Source organism: Misgurnus anguillicaudatus, chromosome 6 (genome assembly GCF_027580225.2).
Source record: "Misgurnus anguillicaudatus chromosome 6, ASM2758022v2, whole genome shotgun sequence".
In the NCBI taxonomy this organism is placed as follows: Eukaryota; Metazoa; Chordata; class Actinopteri; order Cypriniformes; family Cobitidae; genus Misgurnus; species Misgurnus anguillicaudatus.
In genome coordinates this window covers 24,489,438-24,510,780 of record NC_073342.2, presented here as the reverse complement: position 1 = coordinate 24,510,780, position 21,343 = coordinate 24,489,438, and the positions used below count along the sequence as shown (strand labels likewise).

The 21,343-nt window shown below is 33.5% G+C and overlaps 3 protein-coding genes across 6 annotated transcripts in view; 1 reads left to right on the top strand and 2 right to left on the bottom strand.

Moving 5' to 3' along the window:
* The window catches only part of tmem266 (transmembrane protein 266), a 77,952-nt gene extending 76,702 nt beyond the window's left edge, over positions 1–1,250 (bottom strand). For 2 of the 3 annotated variants that reach the window (XM_055191814.2, XM_055191811.2), the window contains exon 1: positions 527–1,249. The gene's annotated coding sequence lies outside the window, so the exon portion shown is untranslated. Of the gene's footprint in view, positions 1–526 lie in introns of all 3 variants that reach the window. The other variant, XM_055191812.2, reaches the window with a different exon arrangement.
* A 4,476-nt stretch (positions 1,251–5,726) lies between these two features.
* LOC129433262 (pro-neuregulin-4, membrane-bound isoform) lies at positions 5,727–11,261 on the top strand. Its single transcript, XM_055191837.2, has 5 exons — positions 5,727–6,032; positions 7,020–7,091; positions 7,250–7,343; positions 9,597–9,749; positions 10,147–11,261. Exons 2-5 carry the CDS (start codon positions 7,082–7,084, stop codon positions 10,211–10,213), a joined length of 324 nt encoding a protein of 107 aa, XP_055047812.1. The 5' UTR covers positions 5,727–6,032; positions 7,020–7,081; the 3' UTR covers positions 10,214–11,261.
* Positions 11,262–12,629: 1,368 nt separating this feature from the next.
* lactb (lactamase, beta) lies at positions 12,630–20,043 on the bottom strand. 2 transcript variants are annotated; one of them, XM_073868823.1, is made up of 6 exons: positions 19,555–20,043; positions 17,844–17,910; positions 17,564–17,754; positions 16,734–17,045; positions 16,146–16,315; positions 12,630–15,033 (listed from the first exon to the last, which is right to left on the bottom strand). In XM_073868823.1, exons 1-6 carry the CDS (start codon positions 19,909–19,911, stop codon positions 14,511–14,513), a joined length of 1,620 nt encoding a protein of 539 aa, XP_073724924.1. In that variant the 5' UTR covers positions 19,912–20,043; the 3' UTR covers positions 12,630–14,510. The 2 variants fall into 2 exon arrangements, with proteins under 2 accessions (XP_073724924.1, XP_073724925.1); XM_073868824.1 differs by having other exon boundaries at positions 12,634–15,033; positions 19,561–20,042.
* Between the last annotated feature and the right edge of the window lie 1,300 nt (positions 20,044–21,343).

Genomic DNA, 21,343 nt, shown 5'->3' with positions numbered 1-21,343 from the left:
TTTTGTGGATGACACCATCAGCAGCACCATCAACTCTCAGGTACACCGTGGCCCCTATGCCATCACATTGCAAGTTTTCTACTTTACTTGCTCGGATCGTGTAATGCACGAACACAGTCAGGCAAAAAAACAAGACAAAGAGTTGATTCTTTAAGAAACATGGCGAAGGAAGCATTTCATCTTATTTTCGCTTTTCCACGCTACAGCTACAACGAGATATCATTGAGGAATGAAGTCAGGGATGTGAGATATTTCCTAATAGATTGCAAGATAATACGCGTGAAACCAGAAGACGTGTCACGCTTTTCTATTTATTTAACAGGCCTAGAAAAGCCTGTTAAATGGTTGAAGTCGATTCTTTATAAAAGCACAACGAAACACGACGCATCACCATAACACCTCACGATTTCCATTCAGTCAAGTAAAACAACACGCCACGCACTCGCTAAAACAAACCAAAATGGAAATCTGCAGGAAGAAAAAATATATGCAACACACCAACGCTCGTCACCAATGGCTAACCTACCTTTATCGATTTACATCGTTGAAACTTTAATCGTGTCTCCCATGCGCTCCTGGTTACGATAACGTCTCCCTTGCCAGTAAAGGGGCTCGATGCGTGAAGGCTTCTTCAACCCTTGGCAGTTGTGCAGTGGCCAAGCATCCGTGTTGCTGCTTGTTTCGCGAATAAGGCGCACGATGAGCGACACCAAACCGTAACGCAAGCATCGTCGCTCACCGAGAGGATTAAAAGAGTCCGCCACTATCCAAACATCCACGGAAAGGCATCGTATTTGAGACCGGAGGTGTGCATCTTGTGTGTGTGTGTCGTGTATATACACCGCGCCTGCTCGGTCTACATTGGGCTTCCCTCCTCAAATCACGCCAGGGATTTGATCTCCATCTGAATCAATGGGCAGCAATAGAAGAGCTGTCCAGGTGCTGAAACGGCGATTCGATTACGCGCTATTGGATTGAACGCTATTCAAATAAAGACAGATCGCCAAAATCTCAAGTGCGCCAAATGTGGTCGTAGTATCATCGACTGAATGTCTAACACCTACAACTCGAGTTGGGTCCGTTATGTCGGAGATGGGAGGGGGTCGTTTCATTACGTAGAGAAAACGCGTTTCTATTGGTTTGCTGTCTGAAAGGGAGATGTTCCTCGAGTAGACGCATCTATCAAAAAACCTTACTGCCCACTGAAGTGTGAGTGAGGAGTCTTTATATTCCAGCGTACTTCCATGATAATGTCCTATATTCTGGTGGTGTGAGTGTATGTCATTCAGAGAGAGAAAGAGAGAGAGAAAGAGAAAGAGAGAGATTTTGTCAAGAACTTCACTCAATTCAAACTGATAGTGCCACCCTACTACTAGTATACTATCACAGTACTGTCAATTCACACTAATAGTGACACATAGTATACTATCATAGTACTGTATATTCACACTGATAGTGCCACCCTACTACTAGTATACTAACATAGTACTGTCAGTTCACACTAATAGTGCCACCATACTGCTATATACTATCGTAGTACTGTCAGTTCACACAAATAGTGCCACCATACTGCTAGTATACTATTGTAGTACTGTAAATTCACACTTATAGTGCCACCCTACTGCTAGTATACTATGATAGTACTGTAAATTTACACTTATAGTGCCACCATACTGCTAGTATACTATTGTAGTACTGTCAATTCACACTAATAGTGCCACCCTACTAATAGTACATTAACATAGTACTGTAAATTCACACTGATAGTGCCACCCTACTACATGTGTTCTATCATAGTATTGTCAATTCACACTAATAGTGCCACCCTACTGCTAGTATACTAACATAGTACTGTCAATTCACACTAATAGTGCCACCCTACTGCTAGTATACTAACATAGTACTGTCAATTCACACTAATAGTGCCACCCTACTGCTAGTATACTAACATAGTACTGTCAATTCACATTGATAGTGCCACCCTACTGCTAGAATACTATCATAGTACTGTCAATTCACACTAAAAGTGCCACTTTACTAACAGTATACTATCATTATACTGTCAATTCACACTGATAGTGAAACCATACTACTAATATACTATCATAGCACTGTCAATTCACACTAATAGTGCCACAATACTGCTAGTATACTATCTGGTACTGTCAATTCACACTAATAGTGCCACCCTACTACTATTATACTAACATAGTACTGTCAATTCACACTAATAGTGAAACCATTCTACTAGTATACTATTATAGTACTGTCAATTCACACTAATAGTGCCACCCTACTACTAGTATACCATCATAATACTGTCAATTCACACTAATAGTGAAACCATTCTACTAGTATACTATTATAGTACTGTCAATTCACACTAATAGTGCCACCCTACTACTAGTATACCATCATAATACTGTCAATTCACACTAATAGTGAAACCATTCTACTAGTATACTATCATAGTACTGTCAATTCACACTTATAGTGCCACCCTACTATTAGTATACTATCATAGTACTGTCAATTCACATTGATAGTGCCACCCTACTGCTAGTATACTATCAAAGTACTGTCAATTCACACTAATAGTGCCACTTTACTAATAGTATACTATCATTGTACTGTCAATTCACACTGATAGTGAAACCATACTACTAGTATACTATCATAGCACTGTCAATTCACAGTAATAGTGCCACAATACTGCTAGTATACTATCTGGTACTGTCAATTCACACTAATAGTCCCAACCTACTACTAGTATACCATTATAGCACTGTCAATTCACACTAATAGTCCCAACCTACTACTAGTATACCATTATAGCACTGTCAATTCACACTAATAGTGCCACCCTACTACTAGTATACCATCATAATACTATCAATTTACACTAATAGTGAAACCATACTACTAGTATACTATTATAGTACTGTCAATTCACACTAATAGAGCCACCCTACTGCTAGTATACTATTATAATACTGTCAATTCACACTAATAGAGTCACCATACTGCTTGTATACTATCATAGTACTGTCAATTCACACTAATAGAGCCACCATACTGCTAGTATACTATTATAATACTGTCAATTCACACTAATAGTGCCACCCTACCAGTAGTATACTATGATAGTACTGTAAATTCACACTTATAGTGCCACCCTACTGCTAGTATACTGTCATAGTACTGTCAATTCACACTGATAGTGCCACCCTACTGCTAGTATACTATCATAGTACTGTCAATTCACACTAATACTGCCACCCTACTACTATTATACTAACATAGTACTGTCAGTTCACACTAATAGTGCCATCCTACTGCTAGTATACTATCGTAGTACTGTCAATTCACACTGATAGTGCCACCATACTGCTAGTATACTATCGTAGTACTGTCAATTCACACTGATAGTGCCACCATACTGCTAGTATACGTCAATTCACACTGATAGTGCCACCCTACTGCTAGTATACTATCGTAGTACTGTCAATTCACACTTATAGTGCCACCCTACTATTAGTATACTATCATAGTACTGTCAATTCACACTATTAGTGCCACCCTACTGCTAGTATACTATCATAGTACTGTCTATTCACACTAAAAGTGCCATCAAACTACTAGTATACTATCAAAGTACTGTCAATTCACACTAATAGTGCCACCCTACTACTAGTATACCATCATAATACTTTCAATTCACACTAATAGTGAAACCATTCTACTAGTATACTATCATAGTACTGTCAATTCACACTTATAGTGCTACTATTAGTATACTATCATAGTACTGTCAATTCACATTGATAGTGCCACCCTACTGCTAGTATACTATCAAAGTACTGTCAATTCACACTAATAGTGCCACTTTACTAATAGTATACTATCATTGTACTGTCAATTCACACTGATAGTGAAACCATACTACTAGTATACTATCATAGCACTGTCAATTCACAGTAATAGTGCCACAATACTGCTAGTATACTATCTGGTACTGTCAATTCACACTAATAGTGCCACCCTACTACTATTATACTAACATAGTACTGTCAATTCACACTAATAGTGAAACCATTCTACTAGTATACTATTATAGTACTGTCAATTCACACTAATAGTGCCACCCTACTACTAGTATACCATCATAATACTGTCAATTCACACTAATAGTGAAACCATTCTACTAGTATACTATTATAGTACTGTCAATTCACACTAATAGTGCCACCCTACTACTAGTATACCATCATAATACTGTCAATTCACACTAATAGTGAAACCATTCTACTAGTATACTATCATAGTACTGTCAATTCACACTTATAGTGCCACCCTACTATTAGTATACTATCATAGTACTGTCAATTCACATTGATAGTGCCACCCTACTGCTAGTATACTATCAAAGTACTGTCAATTCACACTAATAGTGCCACTTTACTAATAGTATACTATCATTGTACTGTCAATTCACACTGATAGTGAAACCATACTACTAGTATACTATCATAGCACTGTCAATTCACACTGATAGTGCCACCCTACTGCTAGTATACTATATGGTACTGTCAATTCACACTAATACTGCCACCCTACTAATAGTATACTATCACAGTACTGTCAATTCACACTAAAAGTGACCTAATACTGACACCATACTACTAAAATATTATCATAGTACTGTACAATCACACTAACAATGCCATCACACTTCTTTTATAGTAATGTACAATCCCACAATAATGCCATCAACTTCTAGTATACTAACAAAGTACTGTACAATCACACTAATAGTGCCATCAAACTACTAATATACTAACACAGTACTGTACAATCATACTAGTATACTACTTTTATAGTACTGTACAATCAAACAATAATACCATCAAACTACTAGTATACTAACATAGTAGCTTACTGTACAATTATACTACTAGTGCCTTCACACTACTGTCATACTACGTCTACTATGACAATAATACAGAAGTACGCACATTTAATGGTATCTTTTTATACTGCTACATTAGACTAGTAATGCCATTTCACTTTCATACTACAGTATATGACACTATTATTACTACCATACTTATGACATTAATAGTATGATATTTCACTACATTTAGCGATTTATATCATTAAGTTGCTTATTCAAAGTCTATTAAAGTTTGTTGAATCTATTATCACTTTGGTACATGGTCATAAAAGAAATCTCATATTTAAAAAAAGTACGTACCTCTTTACCAAAGTTGTTTTCTCCATATGGTAAAGTTGATTATATTCACATATTTTTATTATTTTGTATTAAAATCACAGTTTTGGTTACTTGGCACCCAAACCTAAAACCCATCCCATTCTAACGGTTTTTAATGGTTCAGCATGACGTCGTCTTTTGTTACTAATGCGCCCTTTAAGCAAGGAATGTAAACAAGCCGATTAGAGTCTGCGAAGTTCCCACGATTCCTCACATACCTGTGGCGCACACAAAACTTCCCCATTAGCATACCTGAGATACTCGAGAGTCGAGACTAACACCAAACACCAAACCCACTCGGCCCACACAAACAGAGCAAAGCAGTCTCTGAGAATAGATGATTTCTGGACCACACCTGCTCATAATGCTACTTAAAGCAACAGTTACACCTCCGCACAGTTAAACCTAAACCCTTACAAACACTGTACATCATTAGACACCAGTTAAACTTGTTTAGAATAAACACTTCAGACTAAAGAAACGAAAATGTGGTGTCGTATTGCTTGAAACTACTTTCTACTTTACAGAAAGTTCATTGTTTTATTGTAGGTTCGTGATGCAACACCGGGTATTCCCTTTAAATTAACTCTCGACACCACCGACGCAAGTCTGAGCTAATTGTTTCATTCACAAATGTGGACAAACAGCAATCACAACATTTCTGCGCTCCATAGGATCCACCCACCACATAGTGACACTGAGCGTCAAAGTTATTTGAGGAAGACAAGGTGACTCACCTGTACTGGATTTAACCTGGAAGGTGAGTCTTTCTTAAATTTCCCTGAAACACAGCATGTCAGGATATCGTACAAGTCAGCATTACACAGCGGTTTTGTAAACTGAAGCTTAAAATTCCTAATCCTGTAAACAGGTAAGTCTTAAGACAGACAAGCTATTGCATATAAAGAACCTTTTTAGTCTAGATATTGTTTAGGAGACTTCATGAAGTTGTCAGTCTCAGTACTAGTATCAAGGTTGTTTTAGCAGTTCAAATCATTTGATTTTGGAAAAACTGAATTGATGTTTCAGTTCATATTGATTTTGATGGCAGAACTTGGTTTGAGCACAATGTGTGACATTGTTGAGATCTCTTCTGGAAGTATATAAGATTACTATGTATAACACCTATTTTGTTAAGATATAAAAATCTGAAACGTATGGAGATTAAAGCAAGAGTCTGTATATGAAGAGCTTGGTTTCAAAACGAGATAACTAAGTTTTCAAAAATCGAATTTTTTTGTGCATTTCAATCAAACTGTAGTTGGTTTGTTTTGATTTAAGCCTTCATAACTAAATAAATACAGCTAAGTAGCACAATAAAACACAATAAGAACACGATAACATAATAAACATGTTTTGAGATTTTTTTTAAATTTTAATTAAATCTCGTTTTGGAACCTAACTCTTTATCTTTTATCGGCCAAGCATCTCAGTTTACAAAAGAGCCTAAATATTGTCATATTTATATAGCCTGTAATAACTGTACTATTTAAAAACAAAAAGGTTATAATATAGAAAGTGACTTGCAGTGCATTGGGATTCATTTTATTTAACAGTACATATGTTCCCTGGGTTCAAACCCATGAACTTTTGCGCTGCGAAAACAAAGCTCTGAGCTATACATTGAACCATATGCTGTCTAGACTTAAAAACATTATTAAAGGCAACTAATTTAACTGAATTTTTACTCTAATAAGTTAAGAAGTACTGTATGATCATATTTTTCATTTCAAAATTCATTCCTTAGGTGATCTTGACTGTTCTTAGTTATAATTGAGAGAAGACGACAACATTGATTTAATCAGTCACATGATGGCAGGTAATAAAGACCATGCAAACATATACAATAATAAAAAAAAAAAGTGAAATGCTTAACATCATATACAACATCACATTTCTATGAATTAAAATAACAAAATGCTAAATGACAATGTATTTTCTATCTATAATAATTAATTTTGTTTATTTATTTTAAAGAACATGGCGAACCTTGCTCTGTGTCTGAAGCCAACTTTTGTATGAATGGAGGAACATGTTTTAAAATACCCTCGGTGACTACACCTACTTGTGTGTAAGTGTTTGCATGTACAGAATGTTCTCTTCCAACATGACACACATCACAATGATGCCTATATAGAATATGTTTGTATACAACAGGTTTTTTTTAAAAAATGGATGAAAGTTGCATTAGATGGCAAAATTAAGTGGCCAATGCAAATAAATGATGCAAGACCTCTTTATTTCTTAAACATTTTTGCAATTCATTTTATTAACTGTGTTTCAAAAGAGAAAGTACACTGTCAAGAAAAACTGTTGTTTTTATGTAGCTGTGTACACCTTAATGTACATACACTGAAAACTTTTGTTTAAATGTAGCTTAAATAAATTGACTGCGGACACTTACGACTTACCTTAAAAAAATTTAGTAAATTGAATGAATAATTTTTTTCAGTGTAACTGGTTGTAAGGGAGTAAGATAGAGAATAACAAAATAATTTAAAGGAAATATCAGTTAATGTGAAGAGTCACATTGTGTACATTTTGTAAATGTAATTTTACCGTTTTCATCCTTAACTTTTACTGTAACTTGTCTTTTACTTACAAAAGTATGTGTCGTCCCTCAAATAGATGAAAATTAATCCCTTTGACAATTAAAAACATAATTTTGTTACTTTAACTCAACAAATTAAGTTAACCAATTTCAACTTGTTTTTATAAGTTATGTCAAAACTTAGATAGTATGATAACTTGACTTGCAAAACCAAGTTGTTTTAATTTCATGCTGCATTTTTTACAGTGTGCATTTTACATTACTTTACAGTAAAATAAAATGTCTTGTTAAATCAAATATAGGTTTCAACCGTAGTGTATATTTTAAGATTATGTACAGGTAACACATTACACACTGTAAAAATTTCAGCAAGAAGTTATAACAACTTGGTTTTCCAAGTCAGTTCAACCTACAGTACTATTTTACACACTGTAAAAAAAACTTTGCTGCCTTAAAATTTTTTGTTAAATCAACTCAGATTTACAAGTCATGTCAACAGAGATGAGTTGTCACAACTTATAAAATATAGTTGAGAAAAGTCAACTTAATCTTATAAGTTATAACAACTCACCTGAAGCTATAACAACTAATCTCTAGTCAAGATAGTAAGTAAATCTGTAAATCTGAGTTGATTCAACAAAAAATTTTAAGGCAGCAAAGTATTTTTTACAGTGCAGTGGCGCTCGTGAATGCTCATCCGAGGGGCGCTAATTCAAAATAAGTGTTCAGAGTGTCATGTGTGTTGCTCGTGTTTTTTAAAATATGTGTTTGTTGCGTCATATGAACCATGTGCATAAAAAAAGAGCAAAAAAGACGTCACCTGCCGCCACTGCTATTTTAAGTACCTACTGTGATAAGTTGACATAATTTATAAAAACAAGTTGAAATTGTTTAATTAATTAAGAAGTTAAAGTAGCATAAACCAAAGTTTTTTAAACCAAACACCATTTTCTTTGATATTTCATTATCTAATGCAATGACATTCATTATTTTAAGTGTCTTAAAGAGATAGTTCACCCCAAAAATGAAATTGTCATTATTTTCTCATTCCTATATTGTGCTAAACCTGTATGAGTTTCTTTTTTCTGATAAACATAAAAGCAAATATTTTGATAAATGATGGTAAACACACAGCTGATTGTAACCACTGACTTCCATAGTAGAAAAACAAATATTGTGGTAGAATTGCGATGCATGCAAATGATGAGGACTGTGTTTTGATAAATGATGGTAAGCAAACAGTTGACTGTACCCATTGACTTCCATAGTAGGAAAAAAATATGATGGAATTCAAAGGGTACCGTCAACTGTATCATCATATATTTAAATATCTTCTGCATTATTTATCACAATACTTCCATAATATTTGTTTCCTACAACTGTTACAATCAGGTGTGTGCTTACCATCATTTATTAAAATATGTTCTTCTGTATTCATCAGAAAAAATTAATTCATACAGGTTTAGAACAACATGAGGATAAGAAAATTAAAAATGTTTGGGTGAACTATCCCTTTAAGTGTCTAACTCAATCTCATGGAAATATATATGCATTTTACAAGGTGGTTAAATTAATATAAAATCACCCATGACATTGAGTTTAGGGGTGGTGTATCATTAATGTCTTCTCTAACAATCGTATGTTTTTGTACATACAAATTCATACAAATGAGCCAATTTGTAAAATACATTTGAATTCCTATGATATCAGTTCCAAATGCATTTTAGTCACATATATTAATTGTTGACACCTGTGCTGTTTGCTGTCCTGCAGGTGTAGCGCAAACTATGAGGGCAGCAGATGTGAGCAGTTTCAGCTTTTTAGTGTCTCTAAGAGCACCGAGGAGACGGGAATGATCGCAGCTGTAGTTCTCATCAGCTTTCTCATTATAATAGTGCTCTGCGCGGTCATATATTACATCTACAAGTGAGTAACACATGGCTTTCACAATAAAAATTTCGTAATTTTGTAACATAAGAGTTTATGCAAAAAATGCTATACATTTTCTTGCCCTCATGCCATTTCTAACCCTTATTGCTTTCTTTTGCAAAACACAAAAGGATTTATTTTGAGCTTATTTGATTTTCAAACAATCAAGTGATGCCAATCAAAACTTTCCAGCTTTGGAAAGAGCATAAAGTTTTCGGACAAAATACAATAGTTTTTGGCTCTTTTTTTTGTTGCTTGAACATGTTTGCCTTACATTAAATCATTTTTTAGTGTTTAAAGTTTTTTTCTACATAAAATCTTTGATACACATCTCATCTTCTAGTGAATTTCTTTATGTAAAACTGACAGTAAAGTATTAAAATTGTAATTACAAAATAAAGAGATCTGCCAGAAGCCAGCCGAAACCTGAAGAGTACTTGACGGTCAATTCAAGAGCGTGATATTTTCTCAGGCCGACCGACTCGACTTTTAGGACTCTGAGAATAATGACACATGGACTCATTGGGATTTAAAAGAGGCAGACGGCACCGAAATCGCTATGATTTAGAATCCCTTAAGAGTTGAGCATTACCTGGAGGACTTGCACATCATGTGAAAATGTGTGTCGGCTTGCACAGTTCTTTGGTTCAGTAGCTCATAGTGTCAAACCATTGTTGTTTCTTAGAGCTTATAAACTTTGTAAATAGTTTCATCAAATAAAACTAATTTAAATATGCAACAAAATGGTTCAGTTTACACAGAAAACAAAACATTTCAAAAACAGCATCCTTTACTGTAAAAAATAAAAGATTTGTTGGTTCACTTAAAGAAATTGTTTATGCTGCGTTCAAATTTTTTGAGTAAACTAATATTTTTGTAGTTAAATTAACTCAAATTTTTTAGACAGCACAAACACTTTTTTTGTTTTTGTTGAACCAACCAATGAAGAGTTTCGTTGCAAAACGAGATAACCACCGTTTTTTTAATTGTTCAGAAATCTTGTTTTTTGGTTGTGCATTCCAATTAATTTCAATGCAGCTGCAGTTGGTTTGTTTTGATTTAAACCTTCATAACTTAAAAAATGCAGCTAAGTAGTAACATAAAACAAAATAATAACATGATAACATAATAATAAACATGTTTTGTCAAAAATGTTAAAAAATGGATTTATCTAGTTTTGCAACGAAACTCTTCAAATCTTTATACGCTCTTAAAAATAAAGGGTTCTTTGCAGCAATGCCGTAGATTGTCCATTTATTTATTTATTTTCCACTTATTCAGTCAAAGATCTTTTAATAGTCTGTAAAACCTTTTACTACAAAGAACCCTTTATGCTACAGAAAGATTCTGTGGATGTTAAAGGTTCTTTATGGAACTATAGAGCCCCAAAAGCACTGTTCAGGAATCTTTATTTTAAAGAGTTTACAGCAGGTATTAATTTTCTTTACATATATTTTATGGGGAAATTATGATATCACAAATGATCTGTCATTAAAGGCTATTCATGTTTTTGGACTGTTTCAATGTTTTTTTTTAAAAAAACATTTCTTTCTTACATTTTATAAGAACCGTTTTTCACTACAAAGAACCTCCAGAAAGGTTCTTTAGATGTTAAAGGTTCCAGCAAAAAATGGTTGTTCTATGGTAGCATGAAGCACATTTACTTTCAAGAGTGTAACATTTGTGTTGCATATTGCACTCTTCAAAAAAAAAGGTGCTTTAATGGGTTCTTTGCAGCGATGCCATAGAAGAACTTTTCTTGGTTCCTCAAAGAAACTTAAAAAAAAAGAAAATCTCTAGAACCTTTTCCACAACAAAGAACCTTTCATGAAAATCTATATGTGTATGTAAATAACATTTTCTTTCAATTCTTCCTCTATTAGGAGTATACTGTATATATTAGAACTATAAGAATTGTAACATAGAAATATTGCTTAATAAATAGCACTGTTGACTTTTCTAATGTTTCCCACAATTTTCAGAAAACAACTTTAAATGGTGTGAGAACTGTTAAGGTTAAATATGTTCATAAAGGAATAGTTTTGCCAAAAGAAAAGAAACAAATAAAATAAAAAAACCCTGTAGGCTATCATCATGAGGTTGAGTAAACGGTTTTTGCTTGTTTGTTGGTATTTTGTGCTTAAGAATTTCTAGGCCGATCTTAATATGATCTTTATAATACTTCACATCTTATGCTATAGTAAAATATACTGTGTAAAAGATGTGTTGTTTTTGAAATTGTATAGTGATCATATATAATTATTTCTCAGTCTCTTTATTAGAATACAACCAGAAAATATACAGGAAATGTGTATGTAGTATTAAAAACAAAATATAAGCTGAAGTTTTTAGGGTAAACTCCCCTCCCACTTGAGCAATAGCAGGCAACTGCAGGGTCTCTTAAACCTAAATGAAATTCAATCCTAATTTCTAATTTTATTCAAATGACTTCAGGACTTCAGTCCCTTCAAAAAAGCTCAAGATGTGTTTCATGCCAAGAGAGTAAATACTGACTGATGCCTAAAGAAGACATTTAGTTCTGAAAATTGTTTTTTTTTTTTGTGTACATATTTCCTGTATTTTGTGTTTGTATTTTAAAAAGAGTGAAAAATAAATATAAATGGACATTAAAACTTTGATAAAACAGCAAAGCTGGTAATGGCAGCCTAAGATATAATTATAATAATATATATAATTCCATCAAAAGGCTTGAAATATATTTATATTTATATTTATATATATTATATATATTTTTCAAGCCTTTTGATGGAATTATATATATATTTAATATATATATATATATATATATATATATATAGCACATCTTACCAGGTCCTTCTATGATCTGTAGTTATTAAATAAAATTAAAATGCAAGTTGATTTATTGATATAATAACCCAATTATTAATATTAACGCATTACAATTAGCAAAGCATACTTTATGAACCATTGATGTCATAAATAGGTTAAATTAGTAATTTTTCACTTAACCACAAATGTGACGTCAAACTGAAGATGGTTGAGATGCTTTAAATGAATAAAGGCATGTCACTGTCATACAAACTTAAACTTAAGGTTACATTACAAGTCTTGTAACAAACACGATGTACGATGTACGGTCACATAAATTGTTAAAAATTATAAACAAAATTAGAAATGATAAACTAATAATAAAATACCTACATAAAAATACTGTACAATAGCTGTACAGTAAACTATACTAAAACATATGCTAGATACTAAAGTGCTTACAAAAAAAATATTGAAGTACCGTAAAATTGACTGGGTTATTTTTGACCCATAATGGGTATATAATTGGACAGAAAACATGCTGGGTTAAAAATGACCCAACGTTGGGTTGCTCCTTTGCAACCATGGGGTATAATAACCCAGCAAATGGATTAAAACAACACAGCATTGGGTCAATTTTAGAGTGAGTACACTAGTATTTACAGTTTATCAGTTCACTATATTTGATACTACAAAATACCATAGTATACATTAGAAGTGTATTATTAATATATGGTACTATACTACAGTTTACTATAGCAGTGGTTCCCAAACTTTTTCAGCGTGCAGCCCCCCTTGTGTATGGTGCATTCCTTCGCGGCCCCCCAAAGAAAATTTGTGGCAAAATACTGTTCTAAAACTCAGCATTTTAATTAAAAAAACATTATATTATACAAAAAAGTAGTGCTTTTAGTTAGTAGCCTTATTTTTTTAGGTTTAATTACACAGAATTCATGATAAATTAATGTATTTCCTAAAATGTCATAAAACTGGGGCCCCCTGGCACCATCTCCCGGCCTCCAGTTTGAAAACCACTGTACTATAGTACATATTAAAGTATTCTATAGCATACTACAGTTTTTAATATACTATATACTTAAAACTTCAAATGACTGTAGTACACATTAATTAAGATAATTAATTACTATAGCCTAATATACTACAGTATACTACAGTTTATTATAGTAAATATTAATGTGGACTACAGCCTTTACTACAGTTTTCGGTTTACAATGGTTTAAATTACTGTAGTACTTGTACACATATATAAAGTGAATTCATTTCTATAATATACTACAGTATATAGTTTACCACACTAAATAGTAAAGTATACTACAGTATTTACTACAGTATACTATAGTAAATACTAAAGTATACTAGTTTTCATTCGGAAACCTTTGAAACACTTTGTTGAGAAGTGGTGAAACAGTCTCCATCTAGTGGTGATTTGTATGTATAGCATATCAGACATTTAACCCAACCATTGCTTAACCCCTTTAGACCTGATTTTTTAGGTGGTTTAATCAGTGTGCCTTATTTTGATTGGTTGATCAGCTTTTTTGTTGATTTAGACCACAAAAAATGTGATGTCTTTCCAGTGGACGCAGGGTCTGAAAGGGTTAAACCATTGTTAGAGTCCATAAAGAAACTGCATAATAGCATACTGCAGAAATAGTAAGACTAGTATGGTAGTATATGCCATGTTGATCAACAAAGGACATTTCATTTGTCATTTAGGTTTTAAAAAAACACATTTATTATATATTCCACATTTAATATGTGTACAAAATCTATCAAAATGATCACTTGGCACAACAGTGCAATAAAAACCGAGGCGCGATAACACCGCCGCGTTTTAAACATGAGAAGAATGTCCTCACCTGAGCCACAGAAATCTCTCGACATGGCTAATAAGGTAATAAACGGCAGGATATGTGCAAACGATTGTAACTACCAATCATATGTGATTTATTTGTCCCTTGCGCTATCAAATTCCTGGGCGATCTTTAGCGCGGTGGTATTGAGGCCAACTGACTGCATGTTGGTGATGATGGTAACCACCACCCCTTGTGGAAGGCAAGGCTTCCCATGAGCACCCTGTGCGCTTTCTCTGGGCAACACCAGCAAAACGCTACTGGCCCCCACAGCGCCCCCTGTGTGCGAGACGTAATGCCTACGACTGCGGCACTGGCCGTATTCTTGCCGTTTCTCCACGACCAGCCAGCCTTGGGCGTACATTCCGTCTTTGTCCCAAGTTGGTTCGGTTTTATCCACCGGTGCCCACATGGCTTTGGCCGTGCTGGGTTTGAGGAAGCCAGGAAGCAGCCCGTCCATGTTCTTCAGTTCAGCCATCTGATAGCTGTAGAGCAAAATGTTTCCAAAGACCAGAAGGTCACCGACGGTGGACAGAAATCCACCTCCAGCCCATTTGTATGAATTATCCACGTAGGGGCAATTGACGATGCGACTCTTTTTATTTAGGTGGTAAAATCTGGGGGACAGATGGGGATGTTATGGCATTTATTTTAAATTGTGATGGTCGCTAAACCAAACACCAGTGTTACTATTTAGAGATAAGGATTTGAAGAAAATACGTAATTTTACATTTTGAGCATCACATACCATTTGTCCTAGGCTACAAATATGAATTACACACCAAATGCTATATGAGTATCTGGTTTTTCGTTGACCAATATTGAATTCGGCATCTAGACAGTATGGTGGTCAACATAGTGAAGATATACAAACAAAATATGATTTAATGATGACAAATGAAACATGCACGAAATTGCTATAATAAAAAACAATTCACAAAAATGCTCCGAATGTTTATTATTCATTAACCCTCTCTATAGATTTTAAAACAGATGGGCTTAAGAATGCCCAGAATACCAAAGCAAGCATCACAAGTTTTCTAAAAAAAACAAATAGAGTGATCAAAAGATTAATCGCGATTAATCGCATACAAAATAAAAGTTTGTGTTTGCATAATATATTTGTGTGTTTATTGTGTGTAATTATTATGTATAAATCCACACATACATTAAACATATACAAAATTTGTTTATGTATATATGTAAAATAAAATATAAAAAATATATATATATATATATATATATATATATATATATATATATATATATATATATATATATATATATATATATATATATATATATATATATATATATATATATAATGCAAAGTTTTATTTTGTATGTGATTAATTGCAATTAATCTTTTGGCAGGCATAAAAAAATTAATACACAATAAGGTTTAAAAACTACACTTTAAAAAAACACAAAGGAAGATATTTTGAGCAGCGTTTGTAACCAAACCATTTTTAGACACCATTGACTTCCATAGTAGCATTTTTCCTACTATGGAAGTCATTGGTGCTTCTGTTTCCTGCTTCATTACAAATATCTTTCTTTGTGTTTAGTCGCGACTAATCGTTTGCAGAATAAAAGTTTTTTTTACATAATATATGTGTGCGTACTGTGTATAATAATTATGTTTATAAAAATACACACACATACATAAAGATAAAAATATATTTTGTGGCATGTATATACACATGCAAATGTTTCTTAATTATAGTACCTTGAGCGGTTGTAAATGATTGGGTCGTTTTCGTCTGGAATGGTGTTAAGCATCCCCATCTCACGAAACATCTTCATCATGTAGTCGAGGAAGCGTTGACCGGCTGCTCTCTCCACCACGGCACTGAGCAGTGTAAAGGCATGTGTGGAGTATAGAAATGTAGAACCAGGAATCAGGAACAACAATTGTATAAAGGAGATGTTGTACATTTTTAGCAACTTTAACTGTACATTTTAAAGGTGTAATGTGTTTTTAGTGACATCTAGTGGTGAGGTTGTGAATTGAAACCAACCTCAATTTCGAAACGCAATGCGAAACTGAAACCAGTTTGTCCGTGTATGACTACTGTAGAAACATGACGGCGACTTCCATGTATAAGGAGACCCGCCGTGTATGTCGATAAAAACGGCTCATTCTAAGGTAATAAAAACAATACAGTTCATTACGTAAGATCTTTATACACCACTGATAATATAGTTATGTATATTGTATTGCATTTTTGTTAAGATATCCTTCTAAAATGTACACATTGCACCTTTAAAAGACTTTAACTATCTATTGTCCCATGTATGGTGAAAGCATACCAGGTTTAAAAATCAAAGGATCGTCTTTGAATAAATCCAAAGCCTGGATGACATTCTCAAAGCTGTCTTTGAGGTAGTACTCCTTCTGCTCGAACTCTTTTTTCCTCTGCCGTCCTTTAGCCTCTTTGCTTTTAGCACCGCTGTCCTTCGCCTGTGGCTTCTCTTTGTTCTCGGCCGAGTTGTTCTCTTCTTTTTTCTCTGGGGGTTTAAGAAGGCGCTTAGCTTTCTCCATGTCCTCTCTCACTTTCTTGGCGTCTTTTTCATAGTGACGGATGCCGCTCAAGTGAGACAAGAGCATTCGAGAAGTTATTGTGACCTGGTTTAAGGACAAAACCAGAAACAGACTATGAGTCTTTTCATTCAATTTAAAGAAAAGTTTAGCTAAACATGAGCACATGAAATCCAAACAGGAATGAATTTAGAAGCCACCAAACACGTCCATGTTTCCCTATTTAAAGACTGTTACATGAGTAGTTACACGAGTAAGTATGGTGGCACAAAATAAAACGTTCTCATTTTTATCACCTTAAAAAATCACCATGTTTTATTTTGTGCCACCATACTTACTCGTGTAACTACTCATATAACAGTCTTTAAATAGGAAAAACATGGACGTGTTTGGTGGCTTCTAAATTCATCCCTGTTTGGATCCTAAGAAATGAATGGGGCTAGGCTAAATGCTAACACATTAACGATACGCTGTACAAAGTGCATGCATTGAAAAAAGATAGATATGTATTCATTTTTCTAAGGTAGGGGGTTGAGGTAAGAACATAGTAAAATATTGAAAAAAGGTGGTGTTTTCCTTTAAAATACAGTTTTAGATGCACTCACATCCTCTCCCTCAAATTGTTTCTCGGGAAATTCAGGGACGTATTTTTGCACAGGGGCTTCAAGATCGATCTTGCCCTCCTCCCAAAGTCGAGCGACAGCTGCCGCGGTGAGAGGTTTACTGATGCTGGCGATTCTCATAACTGTCTGTGGACTACAAGGCACTCTGTTCTCCAGATCTGCATAGCCAACTCCTAAGAGATAGCATCAATAGCACTGTCACTGTTATGACAACTAACACAAAAAAATAGGTGTAATTGGAGACAGAAAACTGGAGGTATACCTTCACACCAAACCGGACTTCCATCCACTGAAACGCCAATAACTATGCCGGGAGCTCCAACTTCATCCTGAAAAACGATATGGACAGTATTTGCATATCTACATTTACATGTGTTTATGTAGCAAATGCTTTCATCCAAGGTGACTTGGATGTTTTTAGTACCTGTAGGTCATTCTGCAATATAAGGACACATGAAGAATAAAGCAGTGGGTATAGGTAGTATTTAAAAAGTATTGTATTCACTATAATAATCAATGTATCATTATAAATATTAATTACTATAATTTATTTATTTTAATTTCAACGTTTATGGGAACTAGTTGGGGTCCAGTTAAAATATTATGTGTAAATGCACAAAATATGATTTGTACTAAAATATGGACTTTATTTTCATTTCTTAAAAGTTACAAATTAAATATTCTGACTACATATAGATGTTTGTGTGATATTTACCGTATTACAATTTAAAATATGAATAACTTAATATTGAAAAAAAATAATTTTATATGGCTGCATGACATTAAAGAAACATGCAATATGTGATAACCGGCTAAAAATGTGATACACAATATGTAATTTACAAAGGAAGTTTCAATATATAAATTGAAATTATTATTTTATCATATAAAAATTATATTATATAGTATTTATAAAAAAATGTTTTTACTATTTAATATTTAGCAAGGCATGTTTGTTAAAACTAGTTATATTTCCCAATTAAATTAAGGCATGGTTCTGGTTTAAGCTAATCCCTGTCCGGGAAACTGCCCTTAAAGTAATAAATATTAAACTGAATATTAAATATTAAGCATTAAACAAAGAAACTGAACTTTGCCGTATGCGTGATGTTGAAAACACAAACATTAAAGTATTTTCAAAATGAACAATTTTAAAAAAATCATACATTTAATAAACAAAATAATTTACATATAATTACGATATAATCTACTTAATTTGGTAAATATACACAATTTACATTTTATTTAATAATATGGTGACCTGTCAATTATCATCTTATTATATATTCATAGAACTATATCCTAGTATAAATCTTCAAAAATGTTGACAAACTATATATTGTTGAAAAGCTCTAAGAATGTAATTTTCATATTTCAAAACCTTTTTGGAGTAATCATAATGCAGTAATTTATTAATTAGTGACAAGAGTATGCAGCAAACCGTTGACACCTAGTGGCCGTTGTTGGTAAAACCATTAAAAGTGTGACACAAACCTAATTTTTTTGTGATTTTAACTTGAAATTTGGATCAGAACTACTTGAGACTTATGGCTTAACGTTCGCATTTTTACTTTTGCGAAACATTCACATTTTTATAATTTTATTTATTAAATGAATATGTTATGGAATTATTTATATTTATTAAAATAAATGTAAACTGCTATAACGATTTGTTTATGTAATATTTTCACCTGCCGACACTTCTGTGAAAACCCTCAAAGTGTCTTCAAAACAAGACCAAGATTAGGCTTTAAGACCAAAAAATGCCACAGTTATATTAATTTGAAGGTGTATATCACCCCCCCCACACACACACACACACACACTCACACACACTCAAAGGGTATTTGCGCCACCTAATGGGTTAAACTAAAATATAAATGAGTTAGATTATCCATTTCATTAAATATTATCTCATTAAACGAAACTAAGATAAAATAAATTATAAAAAAGTATAAACCTTGATGTGATACCTGTACCTTTATCCGGCGTACGAGGTCTCTGCTGACCTCTATAGCAGCTGTGTACTTTGAGTCCGCCTGAGCTCTATATGTTTTCTGCACATCACATTCACAGTGTTCAGACACAAAATCCCCATACTTCAACCCCAGAGCCAAAACAAAACCTGTTCCGATGCCCAGGATCCATAAGGACCGCTTATTGTTAGAAAATAAGGGAGATCTCCTCTGTGTTGAAATGAATCTTCTCATCAGCTGATCTCTGTACTTATTTCTGTTTGTCAACAAAGAAACTAAGCGATCGGATTTTTCTGCACGGTATGTGCATTGTGTGCAGTTCAAGCCCCGTGATAAACACAACAATCGATACATGGTTGTTTTACAACGAATAATACTAATACTAATTGGTTAAAAAGGTTTTATAAAAGCGTAAAAGCAGTTTGAAGGCAATTGCAAGAGCTATAAACAGATGTAAACTGGACTCTTTCACAGAATAAAAGCAAATCCGTGACGTTTCATTTAAAATAAAAATTATATAAAAATACTTCTACGAATACGAATGAATAAATAAGTAATTATCTATTAATCATGTATTTAGAGTTTAAATTATATTTTGTGTCTTAGCTGGAGAAAGTAGTTTGGGAGGCATTTATTCTATGCAAGACTTTTATTTTGAAGAATTCAGACATAAAGACAGGCTTGTTCCACTTCATGCGGTGCCGGAAGAACCGACAGGCGGCTGACGTCAAAGTTCCGCGAGAGCAATTTGAAAGCAGGATCTCCCTATGATTTCGAGAATTGCTCTCGCGGTACATTGACGTCTTCCGCCTGACGGTTCTTGCTGCGCCGCTTGAAACGTTGGTTCGCCATATTGGGAAGGGCAAGGCTCGGAAGAACGCATACAAGTGAACTGGAAGCCGCAGTTTTTGTGGTTAAAGTGCACATTAATGAATAACTATTACATTTCACACCATGTTCTGTAAACAAAGGTTTAAAAAAATGTTTCATATCCACTTACCTGATCGTTAGACGTAAAAACGCATTAACTGTCATGAGGATTTAAATGAGACGTCTCCAAAATCAAACAAGAAAAATAAGCCAAATCAATCAGGATTATAATTAATGAAATGCTGGTTTCATTCAGCACGGTTTGGTCAAATATGCACATTTCTTGATTAATTTAAACCAGTGATAGCTATATAGTTTGGGTGTTATCCAATAATAGTTTTATTTATTAATTTCATTTAATAATAAAAGACAATGAATTTCAAACTGAATCAATTATATTAATATAAGTACATATGCATATAAATAAATTGATATAATACGTATAGAACTATTTTATACTTTATACAATAATAGTTAGATCATACAATAATAGTTTTCTTTATTTTACTTAATAATAAAAATAAGGAATTTTAAACTGAAGTTACTGAACTAATCATATTTTCATTATTATAAGTAAATATGCGTATCAATTTATATAATACGTATAGAAGTATTTTTTTGAACAAAGTGCACTGTAAAACCTAAAAGTTAACTCAACTCAACCCATTTGAGTAAACCGGTTGCATTCATTTTAAAACGCATACATTTGAGTACTGTGAACTTAAACAAATTGAGTCATATGCAGTTATGCACTTATATTTAAGTTCACACTACTTAAAGATAAGTGCATAATTGCAATGACTCAAGTTCACAGTATTTAAATTTATATGTTTTAAGACTTAAATGGCCTAATGCAACCGGTTTACTTAAAAGGCCCGAGTTAAGTTAACTGTCAGGTTTTACAATGTGCCTTGCC

Coding starts and splice junctions, on each gene's coding strand:
- LOC129433262 (XM_055191837.2), top strand. Junction 7,344..9,596: donor GTGACTACACCTACTTGTGT/GTAAGTGTTTGC, acceptor GCTGTCCTGCAG/GTGTAGCGCAAACTATGAGG. Junction 9,750..10,146: donor GTCATATATTACATCTACAA/GTGAGTAACACA, acceptor TTGTAATTACAA/AATAAAGAGATCTGCCAGAA.
- lactb (XM_073868823.1), bottom strand. CDS start 19,911: ATGTATCGATTGTTGTGTTTATCACGGGGCTTGAACTGCACACAATGC. Junction 17,911..19,554: donor TACGCCGGATAAAGGTACAG/GTATCACATCAA, acceptor ATCGTTTTTCAG/GATGAAGTTGGAGCTCCCGG. Junction 17,046..17,563: donor AACAATTTGAGGGAGAGGAT/GTGAGTGCATCT, acceptor TCCTTAAACCAG/GTCACAATAACTTCTCGAAT.